General features: G+C 41.1%; 1 protein-coding gene across 1 annotated transcript in view; it reads right to left on the bottom strand.

Moving 5' to 3' along the window:
• GALNT9 (polypeptide N-acetylgalactosaminyltransferase 9) overlaps nt 1-17,666 on the bottom strand; it is a 152,713-nt gene that overhangs the window by 116,861 nt on the left and 18,186 nt on the right. Inside the window, exon 2 of the mRNA XM_062590135.1 lies at nt 5,955-6,135. Within this exon, the coding sequence (XP_062446119.1) occupies nt 5,955-6,135 (181 nt within the window). The remainder of the gene's footprint in view (nt 1-5,954; nt 6,136-17,666) is intronic.

Below are 17,666 nucleotides of genomic sequence, written 5' to 3' on the forward strand. Positions count from 1 at the left end.
AGATGCAATTCCTTTGCTATTGTGAAATGTCTATAGCAAGCAACGAAAATGCTCGCCTCTACAAAAGAACTGAATAAACGAAAGTAATTTCCTCAAGACCTAGATTCCTCTGCTTTTTATGGCTGAAGACTTGACTTCCCTCAGCATTAATAAGTTTGTACTTTAGAGCTGATTTTTCTCAATACAAACGTCCATGACCGTAACACAAAGAAGTATCTTCTTCGGGTGATAGAGCCAGCAGACTGAATCCGTGTATTAGTATTATCGTTACTGCCAAACTGCCGCAATGCACTCGGCATCAAGTTGCACAAAGAAGATCAGTTAAATTAAAGATCCTCACCAAGTGGCCTCAATTTCTTGTAAAAGCCAATTTAGCTCTTATGGAAACTGCAGGATCGTATTAACTTTACTCAAAAGCATGCATAATGCATCACAGCAAGTGGTTTTGACAAGTGCATGGGTGCATATGTGTGGACGTGTCCTGCATGCAAAGAATCACCAAAAGTCATTTAAGTTGCAAAGTCACGTGTCAGAAAGTTAGAAAATGCCAGGTTTACTTGTATTCAACCTGTTTAATTCAATTCCTTGTGATCCAACCTGTGGACCAAAAAGAACAGGGTAATTGGTGTTATCCTGAGAGATGATGTGTATGTTTGAAAGCATCTGCTTAGTTAACATTTCCCAGTTTTCCAGGATGACACATTTAAAATAAACAGCTTTTTAAAGTTTTGGGGCTATTCCCCTCTCTTCCTCTCCTGAATGAAATTCCTTAAGGTTTTGAGTCTTAAAAACAAAGTCAATTTTTACATAGGGCTGTAGCACCTCTGCCCTTGGGCACGACTGGGAAGGTGTGAGCACCAGCCCAGACTGCCACCTTTCGTGCTACAGTTGGCAGCAGCAAAGGCAGCAGCCCCTAAAAAGGATGGATGGACAGCGGCAGCCATTTCTGGAGCTTCTCGCAGTGACTTAGCATGCCCCGGCTAAACCTCTCCTCTTTCTCTGTTCCTCAGCAACCCAACAAATTAAGCCACTTGAAGGTAAATGACTAAGCAGGGATTTAAGTGGGTGGCTCTGGGCACTTCTGTTTAATACTGTAAGATCTCTATGAAAATCTCAGCTGCAGTGCTCAGGATCTACTTTCGACTGTTCAAACACTGGCACGTGGACACCGCGGCAAGAAGAGCAGGCACACAGGCGAGCACATTTTTGAGCAATTCTGTGAGCAGGTTTCAAGGCTTCTCCATGTCTATACATAGGGTCAACTGATAGAAACACATGTGCTTACGCTTTCTCATGCATGAGGGTCACCGGCTGACCCTGGATTCATCCCCTCTCGGTACTCAGGTTGGTACCATCACAGCCCATGCTTTGTGTAAGGAAGAACACAAACGGAATGAATCCAATAAAGTTGGACCATTAAATAACACTTTCCCTGGAGAGCCGCAAAATAGGTCCTAGCTTAGCCACGTGCTTCCAAGGGAAAAATAACCTGGCTCCCAACAGGAAAAGCTTCTCTTTGTCCCATTGTATGGAAGAAAAGGGGTATGTTAGTGAGGCCTAGGAAGTCCTGCTCATACTTTACTGCTGGGAAGAGGGATCAGAAGGTTAAACACCTTGCCTTGCTCCTAAGCTGTCTGCAACGTATTTTCCACAATGGAAACAAAAGCAACCAGTTGTAGAGCAAATGTTATGTGTTGTGCACACTGCACTCAAACTTTCCCAAGGAATGCAGAAGAGGAGGAAGAGGGCAAGTAAGTAGCTAGGAAATGGCACTATCCAGCAATTCCCTGTGCAGCCTCGCCGTTGAAAGAGTTCAGCAATGATGGGGCTGCAGCAAGGAGTTGCAGAGACCAGTGCTCCCTTCCATGTTTCTATGTCTTTCCTCTCCTTTTTCTGGCTTACTCTTAACTTGACAAATGTTTTTTAAGCTTGGTGTGTGCTTGCGTGACAAAGGATCGAAGTAACTCCATCACAAGCACTATTAATTTGCTTGTAAAAAAAAATAATCCTGCTAAAGTCTTTCATCATTAATGTAGATTTCCTAAGTACTTCTATAAAATTTATGCTGGAGTTCAGGTAGTTAGTAGCAATCACTACTAACCAGGCCACTATTTTGGAGTTATTTTTGTGTATTTTAATTAATCAACAAGATACAGCGTACTTTCTACTGAATACATGAAGTAAAGTCCCTGGTTTGTTCAATACTAGAACTGTTAGCTGAATGTTTGTAAATAGTTATCTGTCAGCCATAATTAATCCTGAGTATTCTGCTCCGTATTGTACTCAGAAATATTTCATCCCTGCTACTTGGTCCTTCTATCTTCTCTGTCTAGCTGCTTCAAGGCATATGTTCACCATAAAGACTTACATAATTCGCTAAGGAAAGATCAGCAGCACAACTTAAAAATCAGTACATCTGGTGAAATCCAACTTATGAAGATAGTGTTCAAGGTCGCACTGAATAAACTTTTAAATTGCCAGGGAAGCTTAGCATTGTTTTGTAAAACAAAATTTCAACATCTATATATTACATGTCTCTTGAAAGTAAACATATCTTGAAATACCAATTCACAGTGTTTTTCTGAACAGTTTCCCCAGGGTTGTCTACTTTCTACGCAGAGACAGGGTAAGTATTCAAGCTGTGGGAGGTGCAATATCAGAGAAGAAAAAACTGAGACATATTTATCACACCACGTTCAGAGCAAACTATAGTTTTGTAATTATTATGTGAATCGTAATCGCCAGCAAGCTATTTATGGTCATAGCTTCGATTCAGCACGCAAAAACAACAGGCATAAAAACTGCTTTTGTCTCCTGCACTGACTTAGTGATTCCTATCTTAAAAAAAGGCTTTGGAGTTCAAAGGAATATCTGCAAAGGCAGCCGGTAGGAAGGCAGAGCACAAGGCAAGCGTACGGGAAACGCATCTTGACAGTGGGATTACACAGGCTCACAGATTTTACTGCAATAAAAGGACATAGAGGTGATTCCAATTAAGGAGCCTTCATGGTCACACTGCCTGACTGTACATCTCTTTAATATAACATATTTTTTTAATTTGCTGCGTGGGGATGAAAATACCTCCCGGAAAGCAATTATATTGCTGAACACTCACTGAAGGTATGCTAGTAGATGGGACAAAAGGCTTATTCCTCCAGAATACGATGCTGGACAAAGATAAGGGACGAGTTCAAAGATAAAATGCACCAAAAGCCGATGTTTCTAATCTAATTTCTTTTCAAAGAACTTGTATTATACAAGTTCCATATAAGAATATGCCTGGATATGACAAGTCCCATATTTGCACAACCAAATCATATTTACTTTTATAAATTTTGTCCATGCAATGGAGACTTGAGCATAAATTTTCTTGTTTTATTTCTTTAATACCTACTGGTGTATGTAAATATGGAGGTTTGAACACTTTAAATGGAAGCCAGAATGGGCAGAAAGCATGGTTTAATACATACGACATTGGGAATGGGAATCGAGAGGGGTGGCTTTCTTCCTAGACTGGCCACAGACTTCAAGCATGTCCTTGGAAATTAATTCTATCTTGTTTCTCTTATTTTTTTTAAAAAAAAGAAGAGTCCTCTCCACAATGCTGGGAATGACATGAATTTAAATCACAAGCGTACTGATAAGGGCTCAGTGATAAAAGCTGTATCAAGAGAGATAGAAAGGTGCAGCCATTTGGCAAATCAGCATACAGAGCTGGACAAAACAAGAATTGATTGTATTATTTCCCAAAGCCTCTCTTAAAGATCTGGTGACCTCATTCTCACCAAGATCTGCTGAGAGTAGAGTGTCTACACCAAACAAAGTCAGGCTCAGCTTTGCCTTATGACATGACGTGCGCTCAGTATCTGCTAAGCATTCAGACATGGCACTAAATGGGGCAGCCAAAGAGCCTGATTGCTCTGGCATGACATGGCACTAGTAGTGACTGAAAACTGCCCATCACCATTAACGCGAGAGGCTCCCAAGAGAGCCCGCATTTGAGTATCTGCGCATTTGGAGGCGTCAGAGACAAAAACTGCAGCTCATGAGAACGACAGCAGAAATATCTAATACAATATGGCAAACAAATGACAGCTGAATCTATTGACACAAGTGGATAAAACTCTTCATACAAGAGCCATCTTTCTACCTTCTCTGAACTTTCAGTCCTTTCTCATAGCAAATTCAATCTGAAGGGTTTTTCTGCAACTCTTGAATATCTACAGACAAGTGTTTCACTTCCAGCACCTAGATCTAACTACAACCATTTCAAAAGTGTCAAAACGTAACAAGGAAGGCAGTTCTCCCAGTAGTTCAGACAGTTAATCAAGCAGCATGGCCTTATACGATTCCCAAAATGAGCATGTCAAAAAGCTTATCTAAATCAATCATCAAAGCTTCCAAGTAAAACTGTGGAAGAGCATCATCTGAAATGAAACGTCACTGCATTTCAAACTCTCTCATGCCTCAGAGAGCTACTGGGCTAGACTAAAGCTTTGCAACCTTTACTTTCATATTTCCTGGCTGACCTCTCTTATTCGTTATCCAGCTGACTGCAGCAGCTAACAACAGGCCTGGTCAAATCTCACTGACCTGCACTTAAACACTTTCACACTGATTTTAAGGGACTTAGGACCAGACTTGATGTGCAACTCCAAAAGCTGCATGACAACTACCAGCTACCTTTTCCCCAGGATAGTTCCATGTTGAGTTTTTACAACATATCAATCCAAATGTGACATTAAAGCAGTATTTTTTTTTATCATCTGTTTAATCTAGGCTTTCTTTGGGATAGCAAGTGTCTAAGAACACAAACGTTGAGTAAATACTTCTGAGATTAGATTAGTATGTAACACAGCTAATGAAATTTGTAGTTAAGCTGAAATTGTGCTCTGCTGGATTTTGGTTTTGGCAGCTTGAACTGCCTAAAATCTTAATTCAATTGTAATCTGCTCACAGAGCACAGCTGTTTTGCTTGGCTAAACTTTTCTCTCCACTTAATAAGATACTTTTTATTTAACTTTCACTTCTGCCTAGAAGCCCCAGTGAGGTTTTTAAAACAGAAGATTATTATTAGAAATTAATTAAGTATTCTTTTCAATTCTGTCTCCTGAGAGTAACTAGACATTGCTGCTGATCTCGTCTGCATTAAGACATTACTGATTGTCATTCGTAGGATGACAGAGAGGATTTCTCATCTAGAAGATACATAACGGCATAAACATGAAAAACTTGAAAGGCACTTAATACAAAATATAATAAATCAGTACAAATATTAAACATATAATTGCAATGTCAAACACAGCACAGACATGTGAAGACTGAGACACTAGAATACAAATACATACATATTCCAAAGACAAAAAAAATCTTATTGCAATTATAGGATCCTGATGGATTACACTTAGTTCATGTTTCAGCACATTACTGACCCCAACCACACAATTCTCATACAGGAACAACAAACGCAATTAGAAAAAAGGCAGATGATTTGACCTTTTTTTCTTTTTTTAATCTTAAGCAACTCGTGTCTATGCAGAGTGTCTTGTCATTGCCAAACATTCCTTTGCACATGACTTCCACAAGCACAGATGAAAGTTCCCACCTCTAGCATTGGACTTGACTGGCCTTACTTGGCCTTTTCTAAGTGAACCAAATTCAATCAACACCAATATCCTGAAGTAATTTTTGATCTGAGGTTCTGAATGTGCGTATCGATGCATTATTCATGGAATTAGCTATGCATATGACACAGCTCTTCACACACGAGATTGCAGTTGGTCTTTTTAATTTTCATTAAACTCAGGGGTGTATGTACAACTAACTTATCACACACTAACGAGCAAGGGATGCAGAGGGAAGAATGCCATCATGGGTCAAAGAACAACAGTCAATCACTTGATGTAATAACAATTCAATCACTTGCTGCAATAACAATGTGGAACTCAACTTACTTTTTTGGTCTGTAGTCAGGGATGGACCTGTCCAGTGATATCCTGTCACTGAGTTGGGCGTTGTAACCATATTCTTCATATTTAGTCTCCGATTCATGGCTATCATCTCTCAGTGTAGCAGCCATTCCCCCTTGGCCCAAGCCTCCTGGACCTTCAACTAATCCCATGGGTTTTGCCAGACCTAAACAGAAGGAAAAAAAACAATCAAATGATTATTGTAAAAGGAGATAGATCCAATCTGTTCTGTGATCACAGAACAAGATCTGAACTCCCGTAAAACTCAGTTTTTGAGTCCTCATGGTTTTTCAGTAATTAGCCTCAGCTTTTCAAAACAGAGTATATATCAACACATTGTGTATTATCAGTGCATATTTACTAATGAGCAGATTATAAAGAATCAATTAGCAGCTTTTGTCATTTCCCCTTTTTCCAGTATAACTCCTGGAAACAGGAGTCTTGTTTGCAAACATTCCAAAACACTTAATCAGCCTGAAACCAAGAGTTTTCATTTCACAGAATCACAGATTCACAGAATGTTTGAAGTTGGAAGGAACCTCTGGAGACCGTCTTGTCCAACCCCCCTGCTCAAGTAGGGTCACCTAGAGCACGTTGTACAGGATTGCATTCAGGCAGGTTTTGAATATCTCCAGAGAAGGAGACTCCACAACCTCTCTGGGCAACCTGTTCCAGTGCTCTGTCACTCTTGCAGTAAAAAAGTTTTTCCTCATATTCAGGTGGAACTGCCTGTGTTTCAGTCTGCGCCCCTTGCTTCTTGTCCTGTCACCAGGCACCACTGAAGAGTCCGGCCGCGTTCTCTTGACACCCTCCCTTACGGTATTTGCAGACATTGATAAGTTCCCCTCTCAGTCTTCTCTTCCCCAGGCTGAACAGGCCCCGCTCTTGCAGCCTTTCCTCATGAGAGAGATGCTCCAGCCCTCTGATCATCTTTGTAGCCCTATGCTGGGCTCTCTCTAGTCGTCCATGTCTCTCTTGTACCGGAAAGCCCAGAACTGGACAGAGTACTCCAGATGTGGCCTCAGCAGGGCTGAGCAGAGGGGGAAGATCACCTCCCTTGACCTGCTGGCAACACCCTTCCTAATGTACCCCAGCATCCCATTGGCTTCCTTAACCACAAGGACACACCTGGCTTATGGTTAACTTGTTGCACACCACGACTCCCAGGTCCTTCTCCGCAGAGCTGCTTTCCAGCTTTCCCTCTCACTATTTTCTAGCAACAGACATGCAAGGCAGTACAAAGCTGTTACTGGATTCAAGGTACAGTAAAGTCTGTGACAATTTAGTCTCTCATGCAGAGATTTCTCTGGCACCTCATTGCTAAATTCTATCTTCATTTATTACAGCTCCATCACTGTCTCTGCTTAATTACAGAAAGGCAAAGTGGAGAAACAGTAGTTTGTTAGTGGTCTGAAACGGTAAAGTTAGCATTTTCTACTGTCGGTCCTTAGGAGAAAATCCTATGCTAAGGTTAGGTGAGATACTACAAATGGTCTGCCTGAGCACAAAAGGGCCAAGTACCTGTGGTCATACGCCTACCCGGGAATTTTGGTGCTGAATTTCAGGCATTCCCTGCTAAAATACGTACCTCACGCTGCAACCAATGATCCCAAATCAGGACAGACCTTCCTTGTATCTGAGTCTTTGATGTCTTCCCCAGTAGCTTAGAAGTTCATTGCTTCATGTTTCTCATCACCATGCACTGAAACACTCAAGCATCTTACTGAATCATTTATCTTAGTGGGGTGGGGCGGCAGCAGGGAGAGAAGAAAGCATTGCAGCAAAACCCTCTTGGCATGGCCAAGCTTTAGAAAAATTCAGGTAGCTCTGAGCATTCTATCCTAGTAAACTGTTGAAATGAAAGGAAAATAAGAGGATCACACAGCTGTGGTCTCGTTATGGTTATGTGTGGGAAGCAACATAACCAGGTCTCACTAGCGACCAAGATCAGAGAAGCAAAGGCAGAAGAGGAAAGACCAAGTAACACAGAAGACAAGCAGCAAAGTGCTCATGCTCTGTCTTAAAATGTACAAGGAGAACACAAGAAATAAGTTGAGCCGGACTCAGCTGAGCTATGGCAGGCTGGCTAATGCCTGTGCAAGTTAGTCACCTTTCTGCTAGGGATCCCATGGAGTTACTATCACGAGCTACTAAAGCCTGAAGAATTTGCATCTAATGCAAGAATTGAAAAAAGTAAGCTAAAGGTTCCCAAAGATTATTAGAATTGTCCCAAATATCTATGTACTTTCAATTTATATCTCTATTATTTTTGAATTTATTAAATTGTCTTAAGTGAGATCCAGCTACGTTACAGGGACATTTTGTTTCTCTCTTCATGTATGTGCAGCAGCATTTGGAAAAACGTTGAGTACTTGTCCCAGCCACGCTGCTTCTCTGTGCAAAAGCAGGACAGTAAGAGTCTTTCTTGTGACTTTGGGTCAGCCACATAGATCTCTATCCATCTGAAAACCTGATTTCTCCTTCTTTCAGTAAGTAGAAAATAGAAAAAACAGTGATTTGATAAAATCCTGTCTCTGCGATCCAAATCTCAGCCAGCAGGCACAGTTTATGAGTCAAAATTTGTTGCTGGCTTGAACTAGCTGCAATTCACTTTTAGAAGCACATCCAAATTACAGCATTGGGTTGAGCTGCTACCTACTAGGAGTCACAGGTGAGCATGCTGAGGCTGGGCAGGACTCACAACACTGGCTGTAATCCTCTAGTGCAGTCCTGGCAGGTTCCATCTGAACCATTATAAATACCGTGGTGCCTACAGCTTGCTAGCAATGTGCAAACACACACGCAGTTCCTACTTTGAATGAAAAACATTACTCCAAGGTCGTATCTTAAGAAATAGTATTTTTCTCCTTACAAATAGAACAGATTTACTTCATACATCACAAACTACTCTTCTTTATTGCTAACTTTTCTTCATAGAAATGTACCTTATGAATCTTTCTTCCACTAAAACTGATTTGAAAATTTCTGAGAACCTTCAATTGTTGCTTGTAGCAACCATCATCAAACAACTGGGTTTGCACGAGAGCTCAACCTGGAGCTGGTCCTGCATTTCAGCATTCTGCAAGGACAGAGAGAAACAAGTGCACAGAAGGCTTGTGGTTAGGAACCAACACTGTTGTGCCTCCACTCCAGGGACAAGCAAGGAGGAAGCTGTAAGTAGAAACTGGGATGCTGTGGTATTTGGAGTATTTAAGAGCACTATTTCAATTTTTTCTGTCAGCAGAGAGGAGAGAGAGTTATAGGATGTGTTGTAATGTGATTAAAACTGTTCAAAGGTTGTGTTGCAGTTACTGATTTCAAATAACAGTTGTTCTCCAACCTTACCAAATGAAGCACTTTAAGATTTGTTAAGTATTTCTGATAATACTTTAGGAAGCTTTGTTCTGAGGGAAATTGCAACACTTCTCCCTTTTGTTCCATTTCAGGATGAGGCCACTTGGCATTTTGACTAGCTTTAGTGTTTAATATTACTCCCTTTGGAAAGATTAGAAGAGAAGGGCCAAAGCCCGTCATCCCTAGCCTGACAACCACTCCTTACTCAAGTAACTACAGAAATTACCTGCAACTCTAAATACACTCCCCTTGACCCCCTCGGAAAGGAAAAACACACCAGCCTAATCTTTCTGCGTGACACAGCCTTAGACCAAGACACTAATAGCAATTAGTGATGCTGCGTGCCTCTGGTTTGTGCACCCAACACATAGCATCTTAAAGGGTGACTCTGTTTCAGAGAAAGGGTAGGGTTAGGGTTATCCAACATATATCAGGGTTTTAACCTAGGCATATCAGATGGGAGAGCTTCTCGATTTTCCTCCGCTCCTTTTTTTTTTTAAAAAAAAAAAAAAAGAGAGAGAGAGCGAGAGCGCAAACAGGCCGTAAGAGAGAGATGTATTAGGCACTTTAGAAGTTAAAGAATCTAGAAAACTAGACACATCATAAAACCTATGTCCTTGAAAGACTGCAGTGTGGAAATTTATTTGCTGATCATTCAGAATCATCTGGGCTTGGCTCTGATGTTACATCAAAGCAAATCAAAGATGACTTCATTAAAGTTAACTGACCTGCTTTGATGAAAAGCCCTCCGAGATGTGGCATGCTCATTTTACTTTAAGCAACAATTTAATTCAGTAGCTGAAAACTTTATTCCTCATACTGTATGTTCTTGCAGTTTACAGAACAAAACTCTTGCATCTTTAAGGCACAAGTAACAGAGGAAGGACACTTTCAATGCACACAGAACACCAGGCAGCATCTTTGCTATTTTTCCTAAGAGAGAATGAGTTAGCCTTCCAGAACCATGCATAACAACAATTATTTTGTATGCTTTGCTCCTAAATCTCATATTCTAGCTCTTCCTGCTGCTAATCTGATCTTGTCCTAGGAAACAGTTATCATCTATTGGACTTGCTCTCCAAACATACTGCTGGGGTTTCTTCTCCCACTCAGCCAGATTGTAGTCTTGTGTGATTGGCAACAGCAATGCAGTAACACTGACTGACATACAGCAACAACAATGTAAATGCTATTACATTGCTGCATTCTGCAAGAATAGCACTCAAACAGATCTGGAAGTCCGAGACTCCAAATCCACATTTATTTGCAGTGGTCAACCTTTTGTGGAGGACAAAAAAAAAAAAAAAAAAAAGAAAAAGAAAAAGAAAAAGAAAGAAGAAAAGAAAAGTGAGAGGGGGTCTGTCAGCTCAACAGCACCTTCTCAAGGAATGGCCTGAAGGGACACAATGAGGACACAAGCAGTGGGAGAGAGCAAACTCAAGTCCGGCTACAGCAGAGGATGCCAGCAGCCAAGGCTTCTGCAAGCACAGACGCTGGAGCTCTTGTCTGAAGGGCGCCCTGCCACCTGGCCCTGGCGAGGCCTTCAAACAGGCAGAACACGGGAAGAGCACCAGGGAGGGCCTGAGGAGCAGGATACTCCAAGGTGCTCCTGAAGGACAGGCAGAGGATTGCCAAGGGCAGGGAGCCAGTGAAGAGCAAAGTGTCTGTGCCTTAGGGTATTTCTGTTTGGAGAAAGCCTAGACAGCCTTGAGGGACAGCCCCCTGGGAGAATACCTTCCCTCTGTTCTCACCTATGGAGCAATACAGAAAGGAATTTCTGGAAATACTGCTACTTGGCAGAGAGTAAAATCAATTGCTATTGATTTTATATGCTGGGTGTTCAGGTCCTACAATGACAGGCAGCACTATAAAACCTAAAAAAGACAGATGGAGAAGCGCCTCTGTTTCAATTTCCAACATATATCAGGGTTTTAACCTAGGCATATCAGATGGGAGAGCTTCTCCATTTTCCTCCGCTCCTTTTTTTTTTCTTAAAAAAAAAAAAAAAAAAAAAAAAAAGCTTACTGCAGACTTCCAGATTCTCCTCTTAGATTTGACTTGCCTCTCTCTGGCTCTAACTAGCACCCATTTTTCCATGGTTTGGGGAAGAAATTGTAGGCGGCATATGGTACTAATGCTGATAGTGCAGCTCTGGCTTGCACCAGTGAATGACTGACAGAGAAATCACACTGCCAGATGACTCGGCCCTAAACTGGAGACGGGCAGAGAGAGGAGACAGGTAACAACAGGGGCAATACCAAATAAGCTGTTATTTTTCAAGATGTCTTTTCCTTAAATTTTTAGACTAAAAAAATATAACCTATACTCTGGGATCAGTCATACCCAGTTCAACACTGTAGATGACAATGAGGTCACAAATAATTAGTGTCTGTCATTCATTTCAAATTTATTGCTCTCACTGCAGAGATTTCTGTATGAGAGAGGAATTGTTGGGAGGATGGGCAACAGAACAAACCAGTCTCAGTTTCTTTACCAGATTAATTACTCTGCAGGATGCATAATTTTCTGGGAAGAAAAGAGACCTCCTATTTTTCCCCATAAATCTCATCACAATAGGAAAATTACTGAATAGATTTATGTGAGAAACCATGGTAAAAGCAAGATCAAACTACATCTGTGATTATTTTAGTGTTGGATTTTTATTTGCAACACAAATACAGGCAGCTGTAAATCAGGTTCAGCCAGGGTTCTCAGACATCATTAACCTTTTGTCATTTCGAAATAAAAACAAGCAATTAAGAATAATTATTTACCTGCATTCAGAGCAGCACAGGTCTGTTCTTAGCCTTTTCCTGGCCTTCCTGGGCAGCCCCCTGCCTTCACTGGCACCTTTGGCTCTACTCCCACCCCGTGCACCCCCTTTGCTCAGAGGCTAGTGCAGAGGGATCAGGGATATCCAGGCACAGCTGTAACAAGGACAGCTCCACCACCAGCTTGGGAAGGCCACTGAGTTCCCTGTTGCAAAATCACCAAAATGCCTCTGCGTCTCAATCCTGGTCTCACTCCTTCATCTCAAGAAGGGCTCAGAGCCAACCCTCCAGAATAGCTCCACAAAATTCTTCTAGGTCCTAGCACCTCCAAAAGAAGGAATAAAATGTTTCTCTTTAAAAAAAAATGGCATAGTCACCTAGCAGTTTTACCTGCAACTCCTGAAACATTTCTCACTCTTTTAAACAGGAAAGGTAAAACTCATCAGTTTAACAGTTGTCTCCCTTCCTTTCCCCATTCAGATTTTTCAGTTGCAAACACACTCACCCATCTTGTAAGGTAATAAATTCTTTAGGCGCTGGTTTAATCCAGAATAAAAAAAGCATTCAATGCAGAGCTGTTACTGTCCCTGAATTACAAATTTGACTTCTAGAATTTTCATTTACAACTTTTAAATGAAAAGAGAGTTCATAGAATCTTAGATGGGGTTCAGTAACACAGTTAAAACAAGCTGCCATTTAGAGGGATTTTTTAATCTAGTTCTGTACAAAACCAGAATGCAAGACAAAAACGTAAGCCACTGCTTCCGGAAGCAGGCACTAAATCAGTTGCATCAGTGAATCAGTCCAAACATTTCTATCCTGCATGACTATATCATGCTAATTGTGTAATCTTGCACTGTTGCAACCAGAAACTCCAAAAGGAGGTAACAATCTCACCAAATAGTGTCTCTGCAGGCATGGAGGGAAAAGGTGGCCGTCTTCCTTTGAGACCTGACCACGCAGGTTAGAGTGAAGCAGATGCACAAAGGAAACAACTGGTTGGAGGAGGAGGAAGAAAGAGCAATATAAGCAAGCTGTTCAGCATTAAAAAAAGGTCTCAGTTCACCAGTTATCTTGCTGTTTATAGTTCCATTTTGGTTATCCCCACAGATAACTAAGAGGAGAAAACTTTTCCAAAATAACCTCTGTTAAATCAGAGAAAGGCTCACCCTAATCAGCAATGCGTTGCCTTTTGCACACTCCTCTGACACGCAGGGAAACAGTTTCTAACACGAGCCTACTCTGGCAAAGCTTGAAGCCTCTGCTGAGCAGTGACTCCCGGCAAGGTCAGCAGGAACTAATGGTATGGGGTATCACATGGAATCACGCCCACAGTGGTATTTCTCTCTTCTCCATCTTGCTACACCAACTAACTCTGACAAAATGTCAAGCAAGTTTCACAGCCTGTGCTTTCTCTTCCTCCCCCCTCCCATGAGGGATGCTTTATTTTTGCCAAAAGATACCATGCAGAATTTTGCCAAGAACAGATACCTGCCTCTCTCATTGACTCCCATAAATCCTCCACGAACTATGGTTAATGAACAAAGGACCGTAGCTAAAGAGTGGCTCTCTGAAATTACTTCCTTGGAGAATGTCCAAAAATTGTTTTGTCACACAGATATAAAGAAGTTACTGAATGCATTAGCAGCTAAGCACATGAAAATTAAACCTGGAAAACTAAAAGCATTTTGCAGTTGCAAGCACAAGGATTAACAATAGACAGGAGAAAGTCTTATCTGAAACTTGTATTTCAGCCAACTTTGTAAACAGTAGCAAGCAGTATGAGAAGACAGTAGCATGTCTAGCTTATGATTCAATCTAAATGTTAAACAGAGACAGGCCCTTCTGCATACCCTAACTTTCCATGTTGGAAACCTGTTTCTCCCACCACTCCCTGCAATAAGCCTATATAACACACAAGATTTGCTGCCCAGAGAATTGATTGAATTTTGTCCACACAAAAGGAGCTCCAGGTACCTTCTGAGCTAGGGAGAATGCTGTATGTGGATGAGGTTTAGTTTCACACATAGCAACACTGTGACCAAATCACACTCCACAGGGACAGTCTCCAACATTCTGCAAAGAGAGTAAAGAACAAAAGCCTATCTAATTTAAATGACTGCAGCACTTCCATTTATCTGAAATCCAAAGTACAGTCCCATTTTTTATAGTTGTAATCAAGTTTCCTGCATCCTTGCTTGAAAGATTTATATCCCTTACTATCCAGTATCAGAGCCAAGTACCTCTGAAGATATACCGTGGGGAAGACAAACAGTACCCCATGGCTGATAGTTTGAAAAGGAAAAGTACAATAACTTCTCATAAAGTCTAAGCACTTAACGTGCGACTTCTTGGCTCCAGGCACTAGGAGGTGCAGTGCTTTTGTACCTTGCCCTTTTATCTCCAGCCCCTTCTGCCTGTTCAAGTGAAAGCCTAAAACAGTGTTACTCGACCTTCATCCACAGTCAACTGTTAACCCCCTTAAGGCACTTATTGGTGAGAAGACTGCTGAAGGGAAGGAATGAAGTGATTCAGCAAGTCTCCTGGAGGAGGGCTGTTCCACTTCCTCCTAGAGAAGCTAGTCAGACAGACACAGTGCAGAATGACGATCCCCTAGAAATTATGTAGATTGGGACATATTATCTGGCAAGAGGACAGATATCCAACCCCTTTTGTGCTTTGCCCTCAGTTCTTCAAGACGATGACATTTCCTGGTTGCAGTGAGTGCTATGAGGCACAACCTATGAGCATCTGCAAAGTGTTCGAAGTACCTTAGACAGAAAATGCCATGAAAATGCCAAGGCTATTATCAGCATCTAGTCTGGACATTGACCCTTATTCCATCCTGCATACTCTGCTCCTACTATACTGATATATTAATTCTCAAATCCTTTATAGTAAACCTTCCTAGGACAGGATTCGACTAGAACAGCTTTTTCTTAGTGTTCTCATAGCACTTAGTCAGGATCAGGACACCATTTTTGCAGGTGCTGGATGAGCCCATAAAGACAGTTTCTATGACAAGGAGCTTGCTATCAATGTCAAAGACAAGAAACCAAAGTAAAAAGATAATCAGAGAAGACGACAATGCCACAACACAGATCACTAGGAGAGGCAGAGGTCTCAGTACAACAACGCCTATGGATTTCATCCTTGACATACACAGCAAGGTAACAGATTGTTTCATAGCCCACTGGATGCTCTTCTCTTCTACTTCATTGAGTGACCTCTATCCCAGTGAGCTCCCTCTACACAGCCAGTATCCTGTGCAGGAAAAAGACAGGATTCCTGCAGCAGGTAACCTAGGGACATGATTTACAGTCTTTTCTCCAAAACTAACAAGATGAAAATGTTTCTGAAATAACTCCTTCTGTGGAAATATACTTCTTGTGATATAAGCTCGCTGCTCATTCAGGATATTTTGAGATGATGGAAGATGGCAGTTCTGATATGCCTAAGACAGGTTTCCAGTTGAGAAGGCTCAGCACAACCCCTCCTGCATCTCTAGGGGGAAGGAGTCCATGGAGATCTCTGTAAAGTTGCTCCATGCCAAATATAAGATTCCCAGAGCATGACTTAGTTAAAGGATAGGGCACATACACCCACACACTCATCCCACTGTGAGGGCTTTGTTTTAACATTGCAGCAATCTCTTCCAAAGGCGCTGTGTTAGAGAGACTAAGCCAGTTGTGACCAAGCTGAATTTGGAGTCATTTAGTTTGAGATTTTGAGGAAGAGGAGAGGAATACCTGAGAAAATATAAAGAAAAACATGTAATGGAGAGCTAGCTGTAGGAGATAAGTGTTGTAGGGAAAACTGCAATAGTCATCTTGGCACAATGTGGGGAATGACCTTCTCAACCAGTGCATACAAGAGGCCTCCTGGGGAAAAAGAATACATATCCTTACAAGGCCACCCTGCCTCATACAGACCCGATTTTTTGTTCACTGATACAGCAGTGTACAGCACTGTGTAACCTACTCTTTCTCTTGGCATAAAATTCATTCTGTCTTTTTAATTGAAATAAATACTAAGTTTTTATGTACAGATATTTAATATCAAAAGTAATTGCTTTTATAGAATATTCATTTGAAGCTGATTTCCCCTTGAGAAATAACTACAACAAATAATTCAGAAGGAAATAAATAGATTGACAACTGTAAGGACCAAGAAACAGGAACTACGCAGACCACAGAAGATGGGGATAAAGGATCACTTGTGAAGTAAGATCCTGATCCCAGGCCTGTAGATAATAAAAGAGATTCCAGAGTTCTTTCCTGCTTCAATATGAGCAAAATCAATTTTCATTAGAGCAGGAATCCTTAAACTCCCTTTAAATTACAGTGGAGAGCTATGTGATGTATTTTTAAACATAAATTTCAAGTAACATAAAAGACATTTCCCTCTATATGCACAATTCTAAATTATACATTGAGGATCTTATTTTTTTATTTTCATTTCAATGATCAAGAAGATCATTCACAAAGATCTGTTTCCTTTCTTTAATTGAATAGTTAATACTAATATTCTCCTAGAAGTTTTAAAATCCCAGCTAACTTGTGCTGATGAAACATGTAATATGGATTGTTCTCTTCAGGGGTATGGAATAAAGGAGGAAAACTTCTACAGGCTCCTTTAGTGATGGCGTAAATCTGGAGTTAGGGAGGTGGGAGCTAAAACTTCGGTGTCGCTGCTCAACAGTCCACTGATATTAAAAGGAAACAAAATATGAGTGTCATCACTTTGGTATTTGGCCTCTGGCAGCAGCCAGTACCTCGGGCTTCAGAGGGACCGAAACACAAATCATAAAGCACCGGGCCAATTACACACTGCACAGTCCATGGAAGCAGAGTTCCCTTCTGAACCCCACAGGCATGCAACCAAAGCCCTGAAGCATAATATTTGATTACCCTCATTACCTTAACTCAGACAGGTAAAAGTAGAGCTTAAAACTGCCTATCTCCCTTTAAAAGCCCAGACACTAATACTGGATTCAATTGCATTCTACAGGAATGAACTCTGTTATTCAGTCACAGTGTCACTGACTGACAAGAAATGGATCATCTGTATCGATATATTAGATTTTCATTAATTTTCCCAGTGAAACAGAGGTGAGAATCCTGGGGAAAGTGTTCATTAACCTGATAACAGAACCATTCTGGAGAAAGTACGTGTCAGACAGAGAAAGGTGGTTTTTCCTTGAAAAGCGCTAAGGGACAAGAACTAAAACTTTGGGACTGTTTAATTAGCTTCAGGAAGAAACTGCTCTTAGCCAAGTTAAAGGGTTTTCATTTCATAAATGAGCAGAAGATGTCAGGATTTTGCTTTTCTGAAGTAGAAGAGGAGAACTGAAGGGAAAACTGATGTAGAGGAAGGGAACTGAAATGGCTGGTCATTGCAGAAAGGGGATTCTGAACCAAAAGCGGACAGGACTAGAGAAGGAGCCCAAAACTTAAAAGCTGTCATTGGATTTAACGACATTTTCTAACACTTGCAGAGCTGATTGCATATCTCTAACCATTAAAAACAATCCTTTTGTTTCTGACTTAATTCTAGATGAGAATTCCTGGAG

Source organism: Rhea pennata, chromosome 17 (genome assembly GCF_028389875.1).
Source record: "Rhea pennata isolate bPtePen1 chromosome 17, bPtePen1.pri, whole genome shotgun sequence".
NCBI lineage: Eukaryota > Metazoa > Chordata > Aves > Rheiformes > Rheidae > Rhea > Rhea pennata.